Raw genomic sequence first — 27,270 nt, 5'->3', positions numbered from 1 at the left:
ATTTATTCAAACAAAGAGAAGAATACAAAACTTCTATTACCTGGCAAGACACATAAGAGCTAGTAATTGAAGTTTTTATTGTCTATTCTCAGACTACTGCATCATCTCTTGAGAATCAACCTGCTATTCTGAAATGCCTTTTGAAATGTATTAAGTTTCATACCTGGGACAAACTACTTAACATATCAATGTAGAACTGGCTGCCAAGTTCTCTGAGCATTCCTCAGTCCCTACCTGTTACAGGGTATGCCTGCCATACCCCACCCTTTACCATGACCATTAACTTTCAGGCCAGAGACTTAGCTCCCCTATCCCAGAGGTCTTCTCTATATAAGCTAAACATTTTGGCGACCCTCTTCTTTCTTCCTCACATGGCTCAGCTCAGTCTGGTCATGCCCACTCTAGATTTCTCCAGGTGTGTCTCAGTCTCTGGCTTTGTTTGCCCACATATCTACAATAAACTTTCCAAACATGGAATAGTCATTTCCTTTCCTTTCCTTCAAAGTGCAGTTTGAAGAAAGAGAATGAAGTAACATTTTAGGAGGGAGAGGGAAAATTTATCAATGCCCTACCCTTAGATAAAGACCTACAGTATATCAATCACTGATGAGAGAGAATCTTCTCCAGAGATGAGCCCACAAATAGTATATCCAACCCTAAAAGGTCAGCTTAAAATACATATATATAATAATATCAATACTAAATTGATTTAATAGATGTCATTAACATATATGTGTATGTGCACATGTGTACACAAATGTAAGTACTTATATGTGTAGAAATAATAATTAAGAAGAGACATATTTGAGAAAAAATCAGTAAGACACATAAGGAGTTAGAGGAGCAAGAAGATGGTGCAAATGCAATAGTTGTGTATGAAAGTCTCAAAAAATAAATAGAAAAGAAGGAAAACATATATGTTTATATATATATATGTTATAAATTAATACTATTTCTCAAAAACGATACTGATTAAATGTTTTTGTACATGTTCTACAGCATAAGAGAAGCCTACAGAACAGATATGAAGAGTTTTTATTTATTTAGCCATTGATGAAAAAAATGCATGAATTTGAAGTCTACTGCCTCTTCAAGTATACAGAATTTCTAAGATATTTCTCCATTTCTCCATTCTTCAGGGTTCTAGTTGACATATCCAGTACTTGAACATTGATGTGGAAAAGAAAGTAAGAAACCTGAATTATTGAATTTTCGGTAGAAAATTAATCTACCCAGCCCAACCCTTCAAATTCTTCAGAACACTTGAACATAAATAATCTTAGAGCCTGTTTGGCTGCTGGCAAGTCCTATTGCCAGCTGTCAAAATATTTATAGTCCTGATATTTTAACTTTTATCCAGTGTTGCTGAGAACAGAAAATTGCACATATAGACCCTCTGGCTCCATTATCCATAACTGCTTATCAGTTCCCAAGGACAGCTGAAGTAGCATGTTCCGTTGACCCTACTTTCTGCTTCCTTTAGGAACAAAAGTTGTTCTAATATTTTATTGTGAGTGTAACGAGTTCTAGCGTTTCCTCATGATGACACAGAGGGTTAAGTCTCTAATGCCATGAATCCTTCTCACTGGTGACCATACAGCAGAATGCTCTCCTGGTCCCCATCTGTAGCCTGTGGCACTAACTGTTGGGTCAGAGCCCAACCACTGCCTGAAACTCTCTGCTTTCCCCTTTGCATTGATCTTAAGGGTCTTGCAGAATGTTGGACCCGAACCTACATATGAGAAAGAGTGTGCCTCCTAGACTTGAGAACACTCACGTTTGGTAAGATCTCTTCAGAGCTAAAGAACATTTCAAATATTACAGTTTTCTCACCCCATGCTCATCCCACTTCAAAGCTGACAGAAAGGGGAAATATGTGGTTCAATACCAAAAGATAGTTATAACAGAAACTCGAAATCATGCAAACACTTGAGTCCTGGGACTAAAATACTTGGCAAAGTTGTCTCTCAAAAATCATCCGGAAAAGATTCCATGGACTGAGAAATTCTGAGCCTAGATTGTTGGCCAGGAATTTTAGATAGATATTAAAATCCCGAGCAAGTTTTCTTTCAAATTCTTAATTTTAATTTCTTTAAATTAGCTTAAAATTAACTTACAGTGCTGCTACAATGAACCTATTTGCAATAGTGAACATTCATTTGAAAAGTTTATTTAGCATACATTTTAATAATTCGTGATACCATTAGAATAGTGAGGTAAATTAAATTTAAAAAAATTCTTAAAATTAATAAAACTAAATTTCTACTGAATAATCGTGTATAAAATGCAAACTTGCCTCGAGATGATATTATATTAATAAAGAATGCTATTTATCTCTCTTCTTCCAAAAGTCTTGGTTCTGTTCAGCTGTTATCCCTCTCAGGAAGAAATGACCGTTAATAGGCTAGGGTTGCTTTCAGCCCCAAAGTATAAAGAAATTGTCAATTACAATGGCCCTGAATCCTCAACTGACAGTGCCTAAGACTTGAACTGTACAAAAATCTGGGTCAATGAGGCAGAAGATGTCTACTGTAGGTGGGTGCTTCTAAAACGGGGCTCCTTGCTTTTAAAAATCCCTGAGACAAAAAAAAAAAAAAAAAAAAAAAAAAAAAAAAAAAAACTGTTAACTTAACTGGGTATCATCATGCTTAGGTTTGGTTTCTAGAATAATCAATTGCTCATTCATGAAAATACAGCTATTTTAGGATCACTCATAGTCCCTCACCCATAAGTCCAATAAACGTATTGGTTCCCATGGTCAACTGGAGTGGAACAAACATTATTATGTTGTTTGGACTTTGTAAGAAGGTAATAAACATTGTTTATATCCACTTGGAAAGGAATTGTTACTACCTTGGGGAAATGATTAAGAGGAGGAGCAGGAATTAAGAATGAACAACCTACTAGGTAGGTTAGAAATATAATTTATTACCCAAATTACCATATTGTTGAATGTGAGATCTGAAGCTTAGTAATACTTGAACCAAAATAATATGAACAAAAAGGCAAACCAAGGCCTCTGGCTACCACATAGCCTAAGGTAGAATATAGTCTTTCAGAAGAAAACATAAAAAGTGTCCTTAAGAAGATAACTAGTTCATTTTGACTGCCATATAGACTCAGTATAGAGCCTAGTATGAGAAGAACATATTAGGATCAATCTGTGATAGAGGAAATTAATTTTCATCACAGTGAAAGGACATACATGCCTGTGAAGGGGCATATGGGGATCAGATTCATATTTCAGATATGCACATGGAGGGAAGGAGAGGAAAGCAAGACAACAAATAATCTCAATTAGTAGCTACTGCAGTAATTCTTTTCCAGAAATAAGCCAGCTGCAGGAAAGCAAAGATGCGTGAGCAAGTGATGATAGGAAAAAGCAAGAGGGGTGAGAGTGAATTTTGAGATATAGCCTATATTTGGGGAGTGCTAAATAAAACAGGAACAAAGACCCGATGCAGGGATATCAGTGCAATGGGGAACAATGGAAACAGTGGGCAGACTTTCAAGAGGAGGGACCATGGACAGCTACATTTAGTATTGCAAGAAACAGCAGAAGTGGCTATCCAAGCATCCAAGCATTCAAGGTTGTTATCTGTTAATCTGCTTGATGTGGTGAGAGCAGAAAGCTTTTCACACTGTCCTTGCAACTCAAGGAAGCCTTGCTCTGTGATACAATGAAGGAACTCCCAGAACCAAACAGAATGACCTTAAAGGACCTAAAATGGATTTCACTTGAATGATGGGAGCAATTGGGTAAGGAGTAGGAGGAAAAGAACCTGAAACAAATTGCAGGGGTTTCTTCCTATGTCAGTTTTAGCTTTGCCCACCCCCAACTCTCCACAAAGATGAAGGAACAAAAATGTATTCATTTTTCCATTGTCAAACTATGTTCTTTTCTGGATTTCCTAAGACTCTTTCCTTAGGAAGGGGAAATTTGCATACATTCTACCAGCTGTGACATTCATTTTCCAGTCTCCTAGTTTAAGTGAACACTCTGGCTAATATTTGATAACCAAACATGTGTATTGTTTCCGAAATTACAACTTCTGTTTTATACTTGACTTCTGTTACTTGATTTTGATTGTCATTTCTGGGTTTCTACTATGATGACCCCCTTAGCTCCTTTTCTTTAAAGGCCACCATAGTTGTTTTCTATCTGTTACCCCAACTCCAATATGTTGCTGCTGAACTGTATGGTGGCAAAGTCAATTGTCTTTAACTTAGTAAAAGATTTTCTTAATATTACCAATGTTTGACTTCTAGGAGCTACATTTCACTGTCTTTCAGCGTGTTCCATTGTCTATAAAGCTTCTGTAGCAGATTTCTCCCTAGAATATATTTCTTCTGAAACAGTTCTTTCCAGACCACATACTTTGTTCAAAAATCAGAGATCCACCAGGGAAGTACATACTGTGTTTTCACTGTGCCTACTCTTCAAACATGTCATACCTGGGCTTCTTATTACTTAATCCATTCCAAGTTACTGAATAGGTCTTTGCCTTATTTATTTCAGATGCATGATGAAATTTGATCCAATTTAATCTTTGCAGAAAAGCATATAGGCAAGTGAAAATACTTGGAAATTGGAGCTAAAGAAGGATTTTACATTGTCCCTTCATTGACAAAAATTACAGCATGTGATTCATGCACTTGGATAGGAACAGGAAGCAGTGAGAAGTGTGAACTCATGCATATAAATGAATTGATGCCATGTAAGGTTGCAGCAGTGCATTTGCTACTGATGTTTGCATTCTGAATAAAGGCTTCCACAAAGACACATTGATGATAGTACCTTAATTACAAGAAGGTATTTGCATGTATTTGTAAAGGGTAAAATACTGACTTCATTTATCATCCATCTAATTGGAGCTTGTCCCTCTATAATTTAAACACAAATAGAGACACAAACTTCTAAAAGAGTTAATTGTGTACGAAACGGAAAAAGCAGAACCTATAGATACTAACATGATCAGTAGTAAAATTGAGGAAGAGAGAAGCAGGTCCCATTTTGAGCAAACAGAAAGACTTGGATGCTCTATCATACCAACACAGAACAAATAGCTTGGGTAACTAAAAACAGCGATGGACGACAAACGTGAAAATTTCTAATTCCCTTACTCAGTTGTCCCACCATATATGGAGATTCTTATTCTCCAATAGCTTGTGAATTGTTGGGCATGCCATGTGTAGATGGAACTATATACTAAATGACTCTTACATAGATAGATCAATGTGAACTCATAAAATACAGACACCTACAGTCTTAAAGGTACTCACTGGCATGATGCATGTGAACAATGAGACAAGTCCCTTTACAAGCAAGAATATCAACCAAACTGTGCTATAAAAAAACTGTTATTTGCTTCTGTAATTCATAGAATGGGCAAAAAAAGAAGGTAATGGAAAGATCTGAACATATAGGTGAATCTTTCTCATAGGATAACAAATGGAAGAGAAATATATAATGTTCCTTTATATAAGTATAAATTACAAAGATGGATGGGTATAATATTGTGTCATTAAAAAATCTATTCTGATATCCTCTGAAATACAGGTGAAAATCATATGTTGTAGATACATAGTATTTTAGACCATCTCTCCTCACTTACATTAAAACTAAATCTGAACCAATGACATTCTTTAAAACAATGCAGAGAAGAATCTAGTCTATCCTAGCAAAGCAACTGCCAGTGGCCTTGAGTACCCAGCTACCAAGCATTTTGTGTTAAAGCACATGCTGGTATAAACTAAAAAGTCCCAAAGAATAATAAACTATGAGTAGATTTTGAAGTAGAAAAGCCTCTGTCCCATACACATACAAAATAATGGAGAAGTCATAAATAATACATTTTCATTTTGATTACAGGTTTAAATTATGTTTGGAATACATAATTGTCTAGTAGTAAATAATTATATATATTTATTCTATTATTTTTATTTTTGATAGTAGATAATTTTAGATACAGTTTTCATTAAAGTTTCATTGGGTCTCAGGGCCTAGATGATAATATCTTCTGGCCCATCTGAAGCTATGAATAATGACATAGAAACCATGATTATTAAAACCATTTAAGATTTTAGAAAGATCCAGATATCAGGAGAGGGCAGCATTAATGTCATGGATAGACCTTTTGAAGCTTTATTTAGAATGCATATCTGATTAATTTTCTGAGAATGTACAGATATAGAATTAAATATAGAGAAAACCACCCATTATGTGTCATCATTATAATGTCTTGATCTTTGGAAGGTAAAATGTCCCCATGGTAGAGAGTTATGAAGCTGCTGGGCATAGATAGATCGATAGATAGATAGATAGATAGATAGATAGATAGATAGATAGATAGATAGACAGACAGATAGATATAACAAATACAAACCCAATAAATCCAATGTGCCAAGTGGGGCTTCTAATAAACTGTCTTGCATCATTGATGTTCCTGAAATAGATTCTATTCTTACATGTCAATCACATCTGATGTCTAATCTGTAGCAATTAATTTATCATCCGTTACCTTTATGTAGTTTAAAATTAGCTCACAAAATTTGTACATTGAGCTGGGTTTTAATACATTTCTAGCTAAAGAAAGTGTGATTAATATTTCTTTTTCCATTTCTAGCATTTCTAGGATTTCTAACCTCTTTTATCTTGACTATATTTTTCCTACCACAGAGGATTTATAAATGACCTTTTTTTTGCCCACAAATTATTTGAATACAGAAAGTTCAACAAATTCTTCTTTATGAATTATTTCCATTTGTATGCCTCATCATCCTGACATTATTTAAATGTACTTTCTTTCTAGTACGTCTTTAACTAGCTCATTCTCCCTATAAGGTTTTTTATTGATCTCTGGTATTTGTTTGAGAGGAAGATTTATTCTAAGGTTTATAGTGGACCTGTTAATGAAGGTTCTCATATAATATTTATATTATATTATATGTTACACACATGTACACACACACACACACACACACACACACACACACACACACACACACACACACCTCAGTGCAGAGCTTTAAGGAAGGTTTAGTAAAACAGACATATAAATCATCCACCAAAGAAAAGAAACCATAAAGGAACCAAAATATTTTGAAATTCTTTGTATTTCAAAAATACAGACCTCTGATGGTATAACTATAAAATAGGTCATCGATGTGACTTTACATAAACCTTATAAAATCTGTAGATTTCTCCTACTTTGACCTGTCAAAGTAAAGACAGAAGAAAAGAGGAAGGGAGAAACAGGAGAGAAAGATGGGGATGTGGGAGGAAGAGAAGGATGGACAGGGAGAAGGGAAGGTAAGAATGTGAGGAAAAAAGAAAGGAGGGATGAAGGAAGGGGATAGAAGAGTAATTGAAAGTATTTTACAAACTGTGTCTTTAGATATGCTGCAGAGAAGATCCAATCAGGGCAATATCCATTGCCATGCAATATTTGATACAACAGCAATGGTAGACTCTTGCCTCTGCTCCACACAGCCACATCCAGACTATACATCTGGGAAAAAGATTTATCAAAGCACAGCCTCAGCAATGCTTTGATGAATTTCCCTCCAAGTTGTCTGGGCACAAGGAAGCCTCTTCTTTCATGGTATTAATAAGCATCCACAAGTCCTAAAATTTACCACCTTTAATATTTCTACTCATTTGGTACCCACCATAAATTGAGAGTAATTTAGAAAATCTAAATTAATAAAAAATATGTGAAATAGCATTTAAATATGAACACATTTAAAACAACACTCTGAAGAGGAACTACCTTCAAACTGTTTTTAGCACCCTCACTGTAATTTGTTCTTAATTTTCTTCTAATTCAAATTCCCATAGTCCATGAACTAATATGGTTGTTTATTTCAGCTCCATGTTATATTGGCTCATTAGGTAAATATGTTTCTATCTGCAGAGCTAGTACCTCTTACCTAAGTGCCATGTCATCCAGTGGCGTCTTAGCTATTTATTATCGTGTCGAGTTTTTATTCCTTACTCTAACCTTCTCCACTATTGTTGGTCTGAAGGTTCTTTGGAAACCTCAGATATACATTAATCATTGTTCTCTCCCTGTGTTTGTGACTCTTTATTCTCATACAAATTCCACAAAGTATTAAAATCAAATGAACTAAGTGGAACACAGACACTCCTTTCTTTACCATCCCCCAGTGGAGCCCAGAATGTGTATTAGAGAGTCATGAAAAACAGTGGGTTATAGAACCATTCCAACGTGTAGGTTGCAGAATACTGCCTCCCAGGATAGTTTTTGGTCTATGATGGCTGATATCCTGATATGGGCTATCAGATGCTGTATCCCAGAATGTGTACCAGGAACCTCACCTCACAATCTATCTCTTTGACTCCCATTATGATCACCCCTTTCTTATCCCAGGTGTTACTTCCATTCTCCAGCTCTGCATCCTCCACATGGACTTGTTCCGCAATCCCTCTCAGCTGCCATCCCATCTTTATCCCTGGGTCAGTACTGGCATCTGTTATCCTTGTGATTCCATGCTGGAGTTACTTACTAGAAGCCCACCTGCCTGAGTGGCCAAGCCTTTCTTAGCTCACCCGTTTTCCAGTTCACCAAAGATTCCCTCTGCTTCTTGGATCAAATTCACTTTGGGCATCAGGACTGTTTCAGTGCCTTTCTTATTACAAGGAACACCAAAACGATGTGCTCTGCCTGAATCTTCTGTCTTCTTTCTTCCGTGTTCAGTTGTTTTGGACTTGAACTGCTGATACTGCCAAAGCATTTTGCTATTTCAGCTCCTTATGATCTGTTCTCATCAGCTTGCCATGGATCTGACTGCTTTTACAAGCATCCTTTGCAAGCCTCTACGCATTTCCCCTTTCCAACTCCTTTCAGCTCTCCCTTCTAAGTGGAGGAAGCCAAGACACCAGTACATTCCCACCATAAAGGCTATGCAAATCTAATGAATCTAATCAAAGGATGTTCATGAAAAGCTGGTTTTTATGTGCTCTTTGAAGCCATTTCCCATGAATAGAAATCTTAATTAGATGACCAAATTTAGGAGGACAGTGCATCTTGTAAGAAAGCTTGATAAGCTAAACTGGAAATTTTGTATTTCACCTACTCAGGACACTGCAGCTGTATTTAATAAATACGTCAATGTCTTCAAGAAAGAATTTTAGCATTAAACTTTAGCGTTTTATAGCAGTGTGGGAATGTGTACAGTTCACTTTAATTTTCAATTCATAAGGAGATGATTGAAGACAGTTAATACAGATGAGCACACTTGTGCAATTTGGAAAAATTTGAGTTGAGATAAATTAATAATTTACAGAAGCAAAGGAACAATACCATAACTAACAAATTTAATTGTTGGTTTTCAGTATAACCTTTAAGATTTTACAAATATTTACTGTTTAGCTTTAGTGTTGTCCTTGTTGAAAAGAATTAATTAAAATTATAATGCACATATATATCACAAAAGGCAACTTTTTACTAGCTTATTTGATTTTGCAGCTGCAATTATAGTTGATAAGGACTAAAACATATTATTTCTGAAACAACTTTTACAGCTAAGACCCATGAATACTGCCCTAGATTCCTTAAGACTCTAAATCAATATTTTTCTTTTTCTTCACAGTTTACTAAATTAAAGGATTCACAGACATAGAATTGCTTTTGGATGTCAGGTAGGCCAAGAAAGTTAAATGAGGTTGGGAGGCAAAAATATGCAGTATAGACTTATTTTTTTTTTTGAGCTAGTCCTGGAATGTGGACTTCATGTATGATTGGAACATAGCATCTGTACTCAATCCTTTCATGTTGTAAATGGGTTCCCACTCCACTGCAGTCTTGCATAATTCCCTCTGCCCACCAAACTCCCTGGCTGAACCACTGCACACACTGTCTTCTTGAATAGCCTTTCCTTCATTTCCTTGACTAGCTATCATATCCTCTGCTTTAAAGGTTCCCCTTTTTACCCACCTCACCTCTTCACCCTCCTACACTATCGTGCATTCCTCTGGCAAAATTAGTTAAAATATCCCAGGCCATGGATCCTGCTTCCTGTGTTTGAACATCTGAAACCAATTTATCACACATGAAACACCTTTGTCCCAAGAAGGACCCAATCGTTGTTCTATCACTGAATACAGGGGGTTAGGGATACGTTTGATTACCACATCATGTTCTATGACAGGATATTACAACACTGTGTCATGTGCACCTATTTGAGAAGCTGGAGAGTTAACTTCCCCACACTTGGTATTTTAGTCAAATTGGGAACTCCCGAATTTCTGTGTAAGAGAATCTGTAAACGGTAAGATGGTAATTTCATGTTCCCGGCTCTGCCTGAGTTAACTGACATTGTGAGTGATTTGCTTGCCCGTGCAACACTGAGTCCTTCGCTCTTCACTAATGTCATTTTCTAAAGTACCACTAATTTTTTCATCGCTCTCTAAGGAAAGAAACTCTCCTCAAGAATAATTCCATGTACTGAATCTAATGTCTATTTCATCTTAATGTATGATCGCTAATAAAAATGTACAAAGCATGTTTCAGAGACCCTGGGTGACTCTAAAAGACTGACTCATCTCATTTAGAAACTCTTCCAGCCATCTGAATGCAACATCAGAACACCTTCCAAAACTTTTCTAGGGGGCTACAGAGATTACCAGCCAGAAAGCACTTGCAGCACAAGGGCAAAGAGCTGAGTTCAAATATATAGTACTCACATAAAAAAGTGGGTGCAGGAAAAAAAACCTGCACTATCAGAGCAAGAGAAGTAAAGATTCTCTGAGCGTGTTGGCCAATTAGTAGAGCTGAGTGGGTGAACCCTAGGTTCTGTGAGAGACCCTGTCTCAAAAGTTAAGGGAGAGACTGATTGAGAAAGACACCTGCCACAAACTCTTATCTGCAACATTCATACACATCCTCAGCACATGTGCACAGACACACAAAGCTGTCTAATTTGGTCACATATATAATGATTTAACTCATGAGCTGGAAAAATAATAATAATGTAATTTTAGGTAACCTAACATATGTTTGTGTGTGTGTATGTGTGTGTGTGTGTGTGTGTGTGTGTGTGTGTCAGAGAGAGAGAGAGAGAGAGAGAGAGAGAGAGAGAGAGAGAGAGAGAATGTGTGCCCAAATATTACCATGATGTGGAATCTAACATAAGGACGAACCATACTAGTGAGCAATATTTCCAGCAACTCTGGTTTAGTTAAGGAAAAAAAAAAACTTAAGTATGTTAAAATACATAAAATATCATACTTGATTTTTAAAAATGGACAGCTATAACAAAAACTGTCTTTTAGTGGCAATTTAAACTTCTAAAAGTATGTGATAAGTATAACTTAAAACATAAGAAATAAATAGTGATTATAGAGTGAAATGATAATGATGCTGTGAGCCTGTAAATGAAAAAAATTAGAGGTATTAGAGATATTCTTCGCTTAAAGTAAATGAGGTTTATTTTGGAGTACATTTTTGCATAACTTTGATTAAATAAAAAGATGAATGCATACAGATAGGAAAATATTTAAAATTAATGCCTGTAAAATACAGTAAATCATTAACCATCTGGAGCTTAGAAAAATAATTTGGGCTTGAAAACCTAAGTTTCAGTGAGTGGATAAAGCCCTTAAGTACATTTTATCATAATATGACATGCACTTGACTATGTTAATAAAATTAAACAAGAATGTCTTATGATTAATAAAGGAGCTTCCAGTTGACCAAGGTGTGGAGAGTAAGTACCTGGGAAGTACTAAGCCCTGTGTGGGATATCTACATGACCACACCCCTAAAGCTCCGGAATACTTCTGGGAATCACTGTCTTCTGCACATGACAGAGCCACAGCAGCTGTGGTTATGTTCACAAGATCTGAATGAGATGAAGCTAATCAACAACCCAAACTGAGTTTGAAGGGACTCCCAAGATCCCATCCATAGACGATGAGCAATTGGCAGTGGAGAGCTACTAGTCCTTTCTCTTCAGAGGTGTGGCCCCTGGGATGCTGCACGTGCTCCAGCAGAATTCCCAGCATCTATGTGTGTATAAACAATGACTGGACTTAATTAGACACAAAAGGGGAAAGCATGAAGTAGGCAGAGTTGAGAAAGGGACTTATTGTGTGTGTCTGGGAGAAACTGGGTGTGTAGAGATAATTCAAATACATTGCATTTGTCTATGAAATTCTTATTTTTAATATTTTAATACAAAAATGGAAGAAAATGGTTTCTAATTTCTATTAATTCTATTATCCTAAAATATACAAACAAATTATTTATGGCTATCATTTGGAAGGTAGTTAGGTGTTAAACAAGAAGCAAATATATTTATGACACATATTTGTTACTCTATAGTAATTTATAATCTTTTGACAGGTTTTTATGAAATTAATGCAATGTGTAACCAACCATGTGGTCATGGAGTTTATTGTATGTTGTATACTCAATTAAGTGCTTTATTAGCCATCTGATTCCAAGATGGCAAATTCAATTAGAAGGATTTGCCTAAGGCTCAAGCTTAAAGGGTGGGAAGCCAAGGAATCAGGCTTTTGGGAGAATATGAGTCTATTCCTTTGATAAATGAAGTTGCTAATCACAATAAGCTTCTATGCCTATACATATTAGCCAAAGGCTATTAGATTATGAGCAAGGTATTCTATTAAGCATGCAAGTTCCCATTTTACTGGCCCAGGAGTGAAAGCACTCCTGAGGTACACTGTCAGTGATAAATATAAGAAAATACTACATCTCAAGCACAGTCAATTGTGGGCAGCCACCAGAACAGTAAAACACATTTAAAGCCATGGTCATCTGAGGACTATTTTCAGATTCCTGAAAGGCAGGTCAACTGAGAAATAACTTCAAATATTGGGAAGCCATAGAATCAGGGCCATTTCTCTTCAAGGCATTGAGAGAGGTCAGGAAGCAGAGGATTCAAGGGACACACTACTTCATCTTAAAATAAAATATCCTCAGAGGCAGGCTTGTTTCATACACAGAAAGGGCTCCCGAGGCAGCAAGGAATCAGTCTTGTGCCCAGTTGGGGCTCAAGACTTTCCAAACATGATAGCTGGTGATACATAGGCTAGAAAAATAAATGGCCCAATTTCAAGGTACGGAAGATGGTCAATAGCAGAGGAAAGAGGAGAGTGAGATTCCTGTGTGGCAGGCCAATGAATCACTCTTTTTATTACATCTTGTTTTCTTTCTCCCAAGCAACCCATTCTATACTCACAAGTCCCTTTACCTTTAATAAAGAGTGTAAAGACAAGAAGAAAAAAAAATGATCATATGTAAAAAGGAAACAATACGGACAACAGACAGAAGTTGACTTCAAGTATCGAGAAAAGAAATATCAGAGAGATGCCCCTAATTTAAGCTGCTCAAATTAAGGATGAGGTATGCAAATATATGGAAATGAAGAAAGGGGAGAATAGCTTGAGCTCAGCATCAAAGAGAACTGCCTTCAAGCCTCAGATGGATCCCAGGAAAAGACAAAAGACTAAAAAAGTGTTGTGGCTATTATTCTCAAACCAGCACTAAATACACCATGTCCTTTAAAAAAAATAGGAGTTTAAAGTATATATATATATATATAATGTCTTTGCTTTTCCCTAACTATGTTTAGACAATTGAATAATAGTCCCAACATCTTTTCCAAACCTGATGGTAAAGACAATGTCTTAGTTGTATCTGATATTATCTATGATAATGATATTGTTAATTATGTTATAACCACAGTGTAAGAGTTTAAACTGTGTGCTTCAAAACTAAATTGGTAGATTCTTTTCAGCTACCTGTCAAACTCCACATGCGGCTTTGCCTTTTGGCTAAAAATAGACAATATTACAAAAGGAAAAGAAAAACAAATGTCATAGAGCCAATACTGATTTGGGGTTCAAATGTTATTAATTAATTTATTTATTTATTAATTTATTTATTCATTCGTTCATTCATTCATTTAATGCATAGTAGTTTCTGTGTGTGTGTGTGTGTATGTGTGTATTATGTGTGTTTGAGGAGGTGTGCCCAACCATGTGTGGAAGCCAGGGGTTTGGCTTGGATTTTTTCTTCTATTGCTGTCTACCTTGGTTTTTGAGGCAGGATTTCTCAAGAAACCTTGAGATTACTGTATTGACTCTGATTTCTGGCATAAGTTCAAAGCTTCTGGTATCTACCTGTATCCAGCCCCAAAGCACTGGGATTGTAGGCACATACACACACACACACACACACACACACACACACACACACACACACACGTGCATCACCATGCCCAATCTGGCTGCTTGGATCTGAACTTGGGTCCATGTTTATGTTGGGTCCATGGGCTGAATCTGTGCAGCCAGCACTATGACCATAGAACATTATCTCTAACCCTTAACGTTCTTTTCCCTCAGCTTTTGTTGCCTCATCAAGATCCCAAGTTAGTAGGTTAACTATAAAAACACTGTTAAGTAAAGTTTTGCAGTTGACAAAATACTTCATGAGAAAAAAAAACATCCTCATTAATACACACTGACCATTTTCCTTTCCTAAATGACACTGCAAAACAGATCTGCCACAGGTAAGAGTCAGCCTTTCAGGAGAAGTCAGACTCAGGATAGGAGAAGTATCCAGTCAAGGCAACATCTCTTTTATGCTATGTGCCTTAGGTTAGTTGCTGACTCATTCTGAGTGTTGATATTCTCATGTATCACCACAATGTTGAGAAAAAAGCTAAATTAGTATATGTGTAGCACTTGCAAGAGTGCTTAATAGGCATTCAGTGTCCTAAACACATTAGATGCCTGTGTGATCTGCTCATTTGCTGAATGGTCTTGAACAAGTTACTTTATCTCTTGGCAACTCATTAGAAAATTAAGAGACAAGAAAAGAGAAACCCTAAGTACCAAATTCATAACTGAAGAGTTCTATCTATGAGGATGCATGTTCTATTATTTCGCACTAGCTTTACAAACCTTCTCATAAACCGCAATGTGAGAAAGAGACCGATTGTGTGGTGTGAATAAAAGCATCTTCTAGAGTCTGATATCTGTATTCCAGACTATTCCCAGAAAAACAAGGGGACCCCAAGTAAACATGTGATGAGAAACCAGAAAAAAAGAGGAAACAGGAGTCCCTTTGTGAAGGACTAAGAGGAGTGTCACGTAGCTATGACTAAGACTCTTCATTCACTTTAGTAACTGAGCAAATACTACCCAGGCACATGGGAAGGAAGAGGTCATTGTCACCAACCCAAAGATACTGTTTTGTCCTTTCAATGGAAAATGTCAGGGGTTCATTTGAAATTCCAAGATGAATCCCCAGGTGCAGCATCTGTCAGAGACTGCTGGGGTTCTGTGTCTGTGAGAGCGTGACATTCTGCTTTGATGAGGTCTCTGGAAATACAAGATGCTTCTATGTACCCCAGCTGAGAGGGTGCTGAGTCCAAAATGGAGATTTCAACAAAGTACAGTTTCTGTTGTCCCTATTGAATGCAAGAGGAACACATAGAGGTTTGGGTTACATCAACACAAGTCTGACTTCTATTAGCTAGTTCAATAATATGCAGATATGTCTGCAGTGCATTGGCTTTGGTACCCTGTAATGTTTCAACTTTAAAATTGCTTTGGAATATAGGCAAGTCCCCTGTTTTTGGTAGTTGCAACAACTAATTTAACCCCTTCAAGCCTCCACTTCAAAGTGAAGCTGCTTATGAAAGCTATACTGAACATATTTTTTCAGAGCAAGAAAATCTGAGAGGAGGGAGGGGAAGCAGAGACTGGTTCTACTACTCTATTTGCATTTGTTTTAGAACTCACCGTGCTGTGTCATACGCAATATACATTCTCAGGAAATACATGAGCATTTTATAGGCTAACAAACTATGAAAGTAGCTATAAGACAAATGTCATTATGCATTCCACCATTTAGTTGAGGTATCTTGAGTTTATATGTTCAAGAAATAATGCCTTAAAGAAGGATCAGTCCCTTAGATATGATGTCTGCAAATGACCTTTGGGTGATATGTGTGTTACGCATGAGTACATATGTGCTTGCTGATGCTCTATTTCCAGGGACTAAGATGGTGTGTTGAAGAGTGGTCTCTGCTGCTGCAGTGTTCCGAGCTGGGGCTTTAGGAAAGGGTTGCATCAGGTGTGCTCTAAGTTCACTGGGAAATTAATCCATTGGTGAAGTAATGACTAAATGGCTTCTGGGAGAAGGGCTTTGTTATAAATGCAAATACTGTTTCTTTGCTGCCTGGCCAACATGAGGTAAATTCCTTTGTCCCTTCATGTACTTGGACTCTGATGAACTGCTTCCCTCATCCGAGGCCCAGAAGCCAAGTGAATCTGGACTAAAACCATGAATGACACTGAATCCTTCCTCTTTTTATGCTAATCATCCCAGGTATGTTGTAACAGTGAGAGAAAATTTAAACGGGTCTTATTATTTGAAAGAATCTGCCAAAGCCTCTTTGTTATCTGTATGTTAATTAAAGACTGACTCAATTAAGAATGAGAACAGAAATAAAAGGATTTTCTATATTGATGAAAGGAGTGATGTTCAATGATCATGATGGGTTACTAAAAATGTCTATTTACATGTGAAAGAAAAAATTCAAGCAATTTGAGTGGGATTATATTCCAATACCTGAATATAAAAGGATTAAGATGCTGGTGTGGTCTATACCCTGTTCCATAAGGGTTGAATCTTGATAAATACAGAAGAATCCAAGTATTTTTGGCTTTTACTATGCCAATCTAACAACACAAATCCTACATTGAGTGTGCTGACCCTTGAAACAGCATTCCATCATTCTAACACATCTCTGTAGACAAAGAGCTGAGGCTTCATGAAACTTAAAAGATATTTGGACACTTCTGCCTGCAGTAATGGAAAGCTATTAAATAACTGAAGGCTCAGCAGAACCTGGCCCAGTATTTGAATTAATATTCATTATAACTTTATCACACAACCTCAATGAGTGCCTTGATAGCTTATTTATCAAAAACAAAAACAAAATCAACAACCTAGATATCCAGCAAAACAATACAAAATGAAGTAAATGTACAAGATTCTGACTCAGAAAATCTCAAATCTAATGAGGAAATATCAATAATAATGCATTAAAATTCACAGCACAAAATTATTTGACTGTCTTAATTCATATCTAACTTGTAGTATCCAAGAGATCCAAGCCAGGTAAATCTGGTTTGGACTGCAAAGAATGCTCTAGGAAGCTGGTTTGGAGCAGTAAAAAAAGCCTCAGAGAAGTGAGAAAGAGCAGATAAAACTGAATTTATAAAAACTCACAAATATATTCAATATCAAACACATTTTCACACACAGAGAGACACATATGTTCTCTCTTTATAAAACATGTACTAAAATTTGCCATTTATTTTTAATGTACCTGTTTTGAAAAAAAATCTAAAATTCTGTTTTTATCCCTTCAAAAATGGTAATTTTGCTGACAATGATTCTCAAACTACATCTGTCATAATAAGACTAAAAAGGAATCCAGCCTGCTGAGTGAAAACTGGCATTCTCAGAAATAGTTCAAATAGCAACGATATAATTCCATTTTTCATATTTTAAAATATCATTCATCCAAATAATAGTCAATGAGTTTCCAAGCCTGGTAAGAGGATCTTCCTAACTATATGTAACAATCCCTGCTGTGACATTCTGTGAGGAAGAATGTGGACCTCAGAAACCCTATTCCTACCAACCATTATAATAATTTTAGAAATAAAGGTTTGTAACTTTGAACATAGACTTTAAACTCCCATTTCCAAGTGTTAGTGTTTTTAAAATTCTTGTTAACTGAAACTAGATTAACAAATGGGCATATGGAAAAGAGCACATTGATATTAGCTCAATATGCTTTAACTCTTCTGTTGCTAGGAAAGTAATCGTTTCTACTATAAACCAAGTAAGTAGCCAACTCTGTGGAGCTACCAGAGTCCTGGACTTGAAGTAATAAATTCAGATTTTCTTTTTTTTTTTTTTTTTCATTTTTTATTGGCTATTCTCTGCATTTACTTTTCATATGTTATCTTCTTCTCCCAATCCTTATCTCCCTCCCCCCTCCCCTTGTTTCCATGAAGATGCTCCCTCTCCCAAATATCCCCTCCCACCTCAGCAACTTGGCTTTCCCCTACACTGGGAAAATGAGGCTTCACTGGAACCAAAAGCCCTTCCTCTCACTGATGCCAGACAATACTGTCCTCTGATACATATGCAACTGGAGCCATGGTTTTCTTCATGTGTACTCATTGGTTGGTGTTTTAGTCCCTGGGGGCTCTGGAGGGTTTGTTTGGTTGGTATTATTGTTCTTCTCATGGGGTTGCAAACCCTTTCCGCCCTTTCAGTCCATTCTCTAGCTCCTTCACTGGGTCCCCATGCTCGATGGATAGCTGCAAGCATACTCATCTGTATCAATATGGCTCTGACAGAGCCTCTAAGGAAGCATCAAGATGCTCCAACATATAAAAAAGACACATGCTTCACCACAGTCATAGCCTTATTTATAATAGCTAGAAGGTGGGGAAAAAAAAACTAGATGTCCTTTAACAGAGGAATGGATATATACACTGTGGTACATTTACGCAATGGAGTACTACTCAGCTATTAAAAACAATGACTTCATGAAATTCTTAGGCAAATGGATGGAACTTAAGCTATCATCCTGAGTGAGGTAACCCAGTTACAAAAGAACACATATAGTATGCACTCACTGATAAGCAGATACTAGCCCCCAAAGCTTGGAATACCCAAGAAACAATTAACACACATTATGAAACTCAAAAACAAGGAAGGCCAGAATGTCCTTCATAGAAGAAAGAGCAAAACACTCATGGGAGGAAATACAGGTTCAGATTTTCAATTTGTCATTTACCAGCTGAAGCAAATTGCTAAAGCTTTCCTGATTTTAAAGAATTGATGTGAACAATAAATCGCTTTCCTCATTCATTCAAAAATGATTAAGCATGTGTGATGTTACCTTCTCAGCACTATCAGAAGACTAACTGCCCTTGTAGTAGAACAGCTACACTTAGGACAGACATGGCTTTAATTCATGTAAGAGATTAGGGTGTGGTATTCTTATGTCTGTTTTATAGACCAGAGAACTGAGGCTGTAGGTAATTTTACTCATAGGGTCTGAGCTGATGAAGAGTAGGAGTTATTCCTTATTCTTTGCAGAAGTCTTGTTAACAGCACGGTACTTACTGCATGGTAGATGTCTTGTTATCCTTGAAAAAATCCACAGATTTCTGCCTGATGGGGTAAGCATCCCCCTAAAAACAATATCTACTTTAAATTACAGATATGACCAAGATGACTCTTAATAACAATCTTAAAATATTTAATTACTGAAGTATTTTAGAAAACAACCTAACACCCTAGAGTAACAGTCTAAGTAATTAGTGAGACCTGGTTAGACCGCTGTCTCTTTACTTGTGCCAGTCTTTGTATAGAAGAATCAGTGGAAAGAGTGTAAAAGTCATACTTGTTTTCTGGATGAAGAACACAGGCATAAGTCTGTTGAAATAGAGCTACAGGCACAGACCTCTGGCTAAGGACTGGGTGGCTACACAGCCCGTGTGGTGTGACATGTTCTCACTGTCTCTTCATCGAATTTATGAAGTGACATTGTCTACTTTTTTCTTGTTCATTTGCTATTCATCAAAGCTTTGAAAGATGGAGAGGAGTAAGCCCACACATTTCAGTTAAGGTAACTGTCTCAAAGGATGACGTGGGAATGACAGGTAGGGGGAGGGGAGGGAGTAATGAAAGACAGGGAACAGAAAGGAAGCAGGAGACATCTAGCCATGCATCTGCTTTCTGCCACCATTTCCTTATCAGTGTGAAGAAAGATAGTGATGAATGAAATAAAGAGGGGTAAAGAGAAATTTCTAAAAATGGAAAGGTGAGGAAAATGGAAGGGGGCCAGGTGAGTAGATTTAATTTAATTTAAATAAGTAGAGTGTTTATTTCTAAGGGCAAACAAAAGCCAGTCGCAGGCTTCCAACAGACCCACAGACCCTCCCCCCAAAAGTAGATAATTTAGGTAATCTTAATAATACATCCTAAACTTTGCTTGTGTATGTATACACATGCATCTAATTTCCATGCATTCATGGTGCTGAGTCTTCCTTATTTTAAGAAATAGGCCCTAGAGAAAGAGTCTCACCACAGATTGCAAATCGAGAAGGAGACTGTGGATCTCCACAAACGTGGGTGCCTGCAGCCCCTGCATGGTGTGTACTGCAGAGATAACAGCCAGGATTCAAACCAGAACAGCAAAACTCTGACTCCCTTCTGCTACCACCTAGCTCTCTGCAATGTTTCCCAGATGAACAGGAAACAAAGCAATTTCCTACATCACACATGGAGACCATTCTCCATGGCAGAGCACGCAGTTTACCATCAAAGTAGGAAAACTGAAATCCAGGACAAAAGGGTTTTTAGAAAAATGTTGGCTTTCTTGGATTGAATCACTGTGACTAAAATATCTCAACAGACTATTTAGAATGTCAGGAATAATGATTTTACCAAGAGAGATAAATCCACAGGCTTTGGAGAATGCCACAGTCGTTGTAAGACTGTGAATTAGTCTATCTTCCCTACACATCAGTCATTTCTATGCACTGTATTAATGAATTTAAATAAAAATTTCTGATCATGATCTCCCACTGAACATCTCATAACCATTGATAAAAGGGCTGCAAGAATCTGACATGTGACCGGGGAGGGCACCGTCACAGTGGAACTGAGTAAAGCACACATGAAGTATGGAGGGCTACTACTCTGATACTTATGCATCTCAACTGATTTTATATCCGCAATAACCCCACAAGGGCAATTTTCCCATCACCTCCATTTAGAATGGAAGAAATTCAGGCATAGGGACACACAGGCTCAAGCTCCGACCACTGCAGAATGGTCAACTAGACTTCAACCTAAGCAGAAGAATTCAGAATCTGAACTTCTACATGTACTAGCTCTCTGGGAGTTAAATGTGGATTTGAGTTATTTGAGATATTTTGGTTTTCTTTTTGTGTTATTGTTGGTTTTCATTTGAGTTCAGTTAGAATTTCACTAGGTATCCTGGGCTGGCCTCCCACTCCCTGTGTAGAACAGGCTGGTCTAGAGCTCACAGAGAGATCCACCCGCCTTTTGGGAGATAGCAGGCATAAACCACCCTGCTCAGCTGAAAATTATGAGAGGTTTTTTTTTTTTTTTTTTTTTTTTAAATCTCTGGTTTATGAAATAAGAAAATTTGGTTTAAGCAGCTGACTAATTAGAAAGAGAAGCCAGACTGAGTACTAACTCCACTAACACCCTTCTCTGCACTCGCTGCTTTGTGACACAGCACAGACATGGTTTTCCAGGGCAAGGCTTTCTAAAAGAAAGAACCCTGAGTAGAAAATTATTGTCTGTCACCATCTGCCTGCACTGTGCTTGGAATGAAGCTATGGGCACACCCCTCAAATCCAACTCTCAGGGGCTAGCGGTGCCTTCCTAGAAATAGAATTCTAAAACATTACTTGTGCACATTCCAACCTTCAAACCAGCTCTACCCTGGTGGCCACACTGCACAGAAATATAAAGAAAGATAGGTCTTGGGAGCCAGCAAGTCCAAATGTGAGGAGCAAAGGCCATTCCAAGCACCAGTTCCTTTAACTAGTGAAAACCAAGGTCACCTATTAAGCTTATATGCATACACACTGTTGGAATAATATCATATGATCCAGCCATGGAAGTTAAAATGATCTTTGGTACCTATTTTGGTAATAGAAAAATCCTAGATGTCCACCTATCTGTCCTGACGTGTTCTGAAATACCAGCCATCAGACTATGTCCCTAATCTGTTGCTGATTTATTTAGGTGACTTCAGCCTTTGTCTGCAACCATGTATCCATTTTCCTCAACAAACACTGCTCTCACAAAGAAGGCAGACAAATAGTTGTTTGGAAAGGATGTTCTACATTTTCTGAATTCATGGGTTTGCCCACAAACTGCTCCTGCAAAGTTTGACCTCCTCTATTTATTTCAACCCCTCCTTCAGGACACGTGAAGGCTAGGGAATGTAGCTCAGTAGCATAGCCCTTTCTTAGTGTTCACACAAGTGTCTGCCCTGTCAATTCATTAAATAAATGAAGCATTTCCCATGTGCAGTCATTTTTATGAAGTCTTCCTTCAGATATCCAATTTAAAGTGACTTTGTCTTTCTCTATGTCACCAGAGGTTAAGTGGAGATTGTGTGTGTGTGTGTGTGTGTGTGTGTGTGTGTGTGTGTGTGTGTGTATTTTCTTTTCTTTATTTCAGTGACAGAGGATAAAGTGCCAGTATTTAGTTAGTTTTTATTCTGTAGTTACAGGGCTTTATTTTGTACCCAAGACTATTCTTCAACTCACTATGTAGTTCAGATTGGCTTGGCTTTGATGATCCTCCTGCCTCAGCTGCTGAGTGCTACTGCTAAAGATATGTACCACCACACCAGGCCAAGCATATACATTTTCACAATTAATGTGATTATTAATATTTTTCATTTCTCAAATTACACTGTGAACTACTTAAATAGTTTATGTCTAAAATTACCCCCAGAGCAGCTATTCTAATAGCCAAATATTTAGAATATAGGAAATTCCAGAAATATTTCCTGGTTGATATTTTATTATAATAATTATGGGGTAAGAACATCAGTCCCAGGGTTCAATCCCTAGCACCACAAAAATGCAATATCCATATTAATCTCCTGTGAGAAAGTGTCAATCATGAGCCAAGAAGGATGTTTGTATATTATAAATTATTTAGTATGCAAAATTCTGTAACTGAAAGAATTGAGAATGAATAAACTTAAACAAAATGTTCAAGGTTTCATAGAAAATGGAGGTTTCCGTCCTAAAATTTAACCAGGTAAAATCATGTACCTGGAATCTCAAGATTAAGTATCACAAGTCTCAGGCTAATTACTGTATACAGAGAGGGTCTACCATACAGATCATAAATAAATAGTCAAATAAATAAATGTAATACAATTGAAAAGGCACAGGTCTTTAAACTTTTGGACAAATAAAAGGTAATCCATAGGTTGAAATATTGAGGAGGCTAACTTCTTGTTGTAAATATTAAAAATGGCTTCTCCTTTTATCAGCCCCAGTGGTCTCACTCCACAGATGCCACTCTAGTGTGGAGCCTCACATGTGAACTCTGCCACACGGTCCACATGCTGCTACCCTCTCCACACACTTCCCAGGCCGTTCACTCTACCCAGCCTGTGCTTCTGTCCCAGGTACATAGGACCGCCCTGTCGTGTCCCTTTTCTCCACCACTCAGCACAAACATGACTCCAAAGCCTGGTAGTTTATCAAGCAGGTTTATATACGAAATTCTCATTCCGTAAACCCTATACACAATAAGCTTACATCCAATGCACAAAGATAGAAACTGCCCTTCTATATGAGATAAAAATAATACCGATAGAAACCCTTAAAATATTCATATTTAACTATCACCAATTAAGACCACCTGGATCTAGATCCTCCTTCTCCAGCTTCATCTTGATTTCTCTTCCAATCCCCCTTTCCCCCTCTTCTATTTTCCTAGTATTTTCCCCACCTACCTCTCAACTGTCCAATCATGTATCACCTTAACATCAACCCACAACTTCTCAAGATTACTTTCCAGTTTAGGAACACATATAAAAATCTAAGTGAACAAAAACAATATGAACCTTAACAGTCAAATAATGTTAAATATGACACAAGGGAAAGGTTTGAAACACTAAATTAGAATAATTATTTATGAGTATATTGAATTTACATATTATAATAGAAAGAGAAGTTTGATAGACTAGGGTTAAGATCACTGAGGCATTGGGACTACATTTTAACTTTGGTCCTTGAGTTCAGCTTCTACTTTCCTAAGTGTTTTTCATGAAAGGGCTAGAGAGATGACTCTGTGTTTGAGAACATTGCCTGCTCTTCCAAAGGGCCTGGATTCAATTCCCAGCACCCTGATGGCAGTTCATAATTGTTTATAGCAACATCCCGCGGATCTAATACCTTTTTCTTGCCTTTGAACACCAGACATGTATCTGGCACATAGGAATACATGCAGGCAAAAAACCCATATACAGGAAATAATAAAATGAAAACAAAATATTTTACGAAAATAATATTGGTGGATCTCAGATGCAAACATTAGTGGATTCCCACACTGGTGTGTGGAGAATATATTCGAGTATCTAAAACATGAAGTACTAACACTTCTGTGATTGGTTATTGCTGACGTTGTTGCTATTCTCCCAAGAAGAGTGTGTGCTGTGCTTCAGGTCATGTTCTTGACAAGAATAGAGAAAGAGAGAAGCTGCCTATGCTGTTTTGGCTTATTATACAGTCACAGAATGTACTGGTCCTAGGAATAGAAAGTGAAACAAAGTCCAGTCACCCAAAACTCAACACTTTCTTCACATTGAGTCTTAAATCTATTCATTCAAATCTGAGAACTACTGGTCAAAAGAAGAAAGTGAAGTCGGAGCCTCCCTTTCACAAATGTCCTTGTTTTTTATCTCTGCATGCCAGCCTCAGCAGCCAGCTCCCTATCTTTCAGGGATCTTCTTTGGTTGTAGCAGGAGCATGACACTTGGCACTAGTCCTCTGGCTATATGAACACCGAATAGATCCACCTTTTGACGTCATTTCATGATGTTTCCAGTCATGTCACTTTTCTTTTACTCTAAGGAGAGATAAGATCTATTGGAAGGCTGTTCCTTAAATACACATGACTACAACAGCTCACTTCTACTTGGTGATTAGCTCCCTTCCCTCTCTTAGGTTCTCCCTAGATCTCGTCAAAATAAGGGGTCACCAAAATCTTGGAACAATGTACCCTCAACTCTAAACTGGCACCTACCCCCAAGGGTAGATGGTTTGAGACTCAAAAGTGCTATCTCATTTTAGACATTGAATGACCCCTACCAAAATAAAAGTCACAGACATTATCGATATAGATGCAAATAAAGCAATGACCCAGAAGCAATTAGCATTTTCTTTAAAAAATTTAAAAAACAGTCTCTGAGCTAGTCTCCTAGAAAGCATGTGCCGGAAAGCACAGAAGATGCAAAGTCAAAAAGTCCCCAGAAACTAGGCCAGCTTTTGCTCTGGCAACTTTTCAAACTGAGAGGGAGAGAAGTGGAGCTTGAAAGTGAGTTGAGGATTTCTGACACATTTTAGCAAATCCAGTGTCAAAAACAATAGCAAAGAAAAGGCTTTCGAAGACAAGGAAGTCTTAACACATCCTCAACCATAGCCCTGGAGCTGAGGCTGAAATCGTCCCTGTGTGCTGAACAGAGTTACTTTGAAGCTACCAGAACTTGCTTGTTTAGTTTCTACTATTCCAGTTTTGTGGTAAGAACTTTTTACTTTGAAATTTCTTAAATCAAGGCCGGAAGAGGAGAGAAAAGACTTTTCAAAATGAATGCAGCAGATACACTTATTCCCAATTCCGATTCCCAAGTTTAGCTCTGGAAAATAAAAGCCTAGGTTCCCTTGCCTTCTCTTTCATCCTCTAACATCACTTCCCGTTCCTTCTGTGGGGAAAGGGAGAAAGAGAGGGAGGAAAGAGGATGGAGCATCATGGGAAGGGAATCTCGGATATTTTGTCAATGTAATCCATAATGAGGTTGGTCTCCAAAGAAACATCACTCATTTGCTACAAAAAAAAAAAAATCTTTGAATTGTGTTCATATATGTATAGTGTGGTTTAATTAATTATTACCTTAAAAGTTGCATCCCCTGTGTGTGACAGTATTCACTTATATAGTGTCATAATTTCTCTGTCTCTTTCTCTGCCTCTCTTTGTGTGTCTCTCTCTTTCTCCACATCAGACACGCAGACACACAGACACACAGAAGGGAGGAGAGAGGGAGAGAGAGGGAGAGAGAGGGAGAGAGAGAGAGAGAGAGAGAGAGAGAGAGAGAGAGAGAGAGAGAGAGAGAGAGAGAGAGAGAGAGAGAGAGAGAGAGAGAAACTTTAAATTCAGCAAGGAAGAGAGAAGCAGGCTAGAGTAGTCCAAGGAGAGGATAGCACTCATATAAATTTAAAGTGCTCTCCTGTGATGCAGGCTCCTCGGCTCCTGCTTTTCAGCAAAGCCCTGTTGCTGAGGCCTCTTCATTTACAGATGCCCAAAGACATTTTTAGATACTCATGAGCTGATCTTCAGCTTAATGCACCCGACTCTTTTATCCGGAGGAAAAGGGGGCAGATAAAACAGAAGCATGTGCCCCAGCCTCAACTGACAGGGGTTGTTTCTCCATCCCACCATCTGCCTCCTCTACCCCCCCCAAAAGCTGCTGCTCCCCTTCCTCCCAAAATCTAGGACTATGACCAGAACCAGTTAGACAGGACCACAGAAGGGATCAAGTCTGTTTTTAGAGGCTCACCCCCTTCCTATCTCTGCCACCCACCCAACACCTTCAGCAGGTCTATTCCCTGTCTTTAAGCCGCCCAACCCTGCAGGCTCAGCAGAGGGTGCAGGGGTGGTTTGGAGAGAGACAGGGGTGCTTTCTTCTCACCCACCCCCATGCTCGCCAAAAGAATGTCCTCTGGGGGAAGAGGGCTGCCACCAAGTTAGAGGAACTTAGATGGGGAAGGCTGGTGTTCCTTGGTCCTCCTGGCAGAGCATCAACCTGCAGAAGGCAAGAGAGGGCTAGCAGCCCGGGCTTACCACGAGCACGGGGACGCCAGCGGCCAGCGAGTAGAGGAGCACCGGGGGTACTGCGCTGCTGTCCTCTGGGCCCGGGTAGGGCTTGCGGTAGGCGCTGTCGTGGCAGAAGAATCCCTGCACGTTCACAGTGAACGTGTCGGTGTATTCGAAGTAGTAAGCCAGCATCACCGTCCCTGCCATGATCACCATCTGGAAATAGAGCATGCTGCTGATGAGAGCCGCAGGCAGCAGGGGCATGCACGCCTCCCGGCCAAGCTGAGCCGAGCGGGCGACCAAGGCGCCACAGGCCCCCTCCGGGCTCAGCCGAGGCACAGCCACCGGGGGCGCAGCGGCGGGGGCGGCAGCAGGCCGAGGTGGCGCGAGGCAGAGGCTGGCAGCCGCTGAGACAGAGGCGGAGGATGCGGCTGGGCTCCGGGTTGCGCGGGCAGGATGCAGAGGAGGTGGCTACCCCCAGACCAGTCCCATCTGCCCTGCCCGCCCCCTGCCCGCTGCAAGCGCCGCCTGCCCGGCCGCGGGGTTGCGCGCAAGGGAGGGGAGTCCCCGGCCCCGGCTCGAG

The 27,270-nt window shown here is 38.5% G+C and overlaps 1 protein-coding gene across 2 annotated transcripts in view; it reads right to left on the bottom strand.

Annotated features, from left to right (window-relative positions):
* The window catches only part of PLPPR5 (phospholipid phosphatase related 5), a gene marked incomplete at both ends in the record, with an annotated part of 103,965 nt that extends 77,014 nt beyond the window's left edge, over window positions 1–26,951 (bottom strand). For both annotated transcript variants that reach the window (XM_080915781.1, XM_080915782.1), the window contains one exon: window positions 26,715–26,951. In XM_080915781.1, coding sequence (XP_080771907.1) covers window positions 26,715–26,951 — 237 coding nt within the window. The remainder of the gene's footprint in view (window positions 1–26,714) is intronic.
* Window positions 26,952–27,270: the final 319 nt, after the last annotated feature.

This window comes from Micromys minutus (genome assembly GCF_963924665.1).
Source record: "Micromys minutus genome assembly, chromosome: 4".
Lineage (NCBI taxonomy): Eukaryota > Metazoa > Chordata > Mammalia > Rodentia > Muridae > Micromys > Micromys minutus.
The sequence above is the reverse complement of the archived record's forward strand: the minus strand, read 5'-3'. Positions and strand labels throughout refer to the sequence as shown.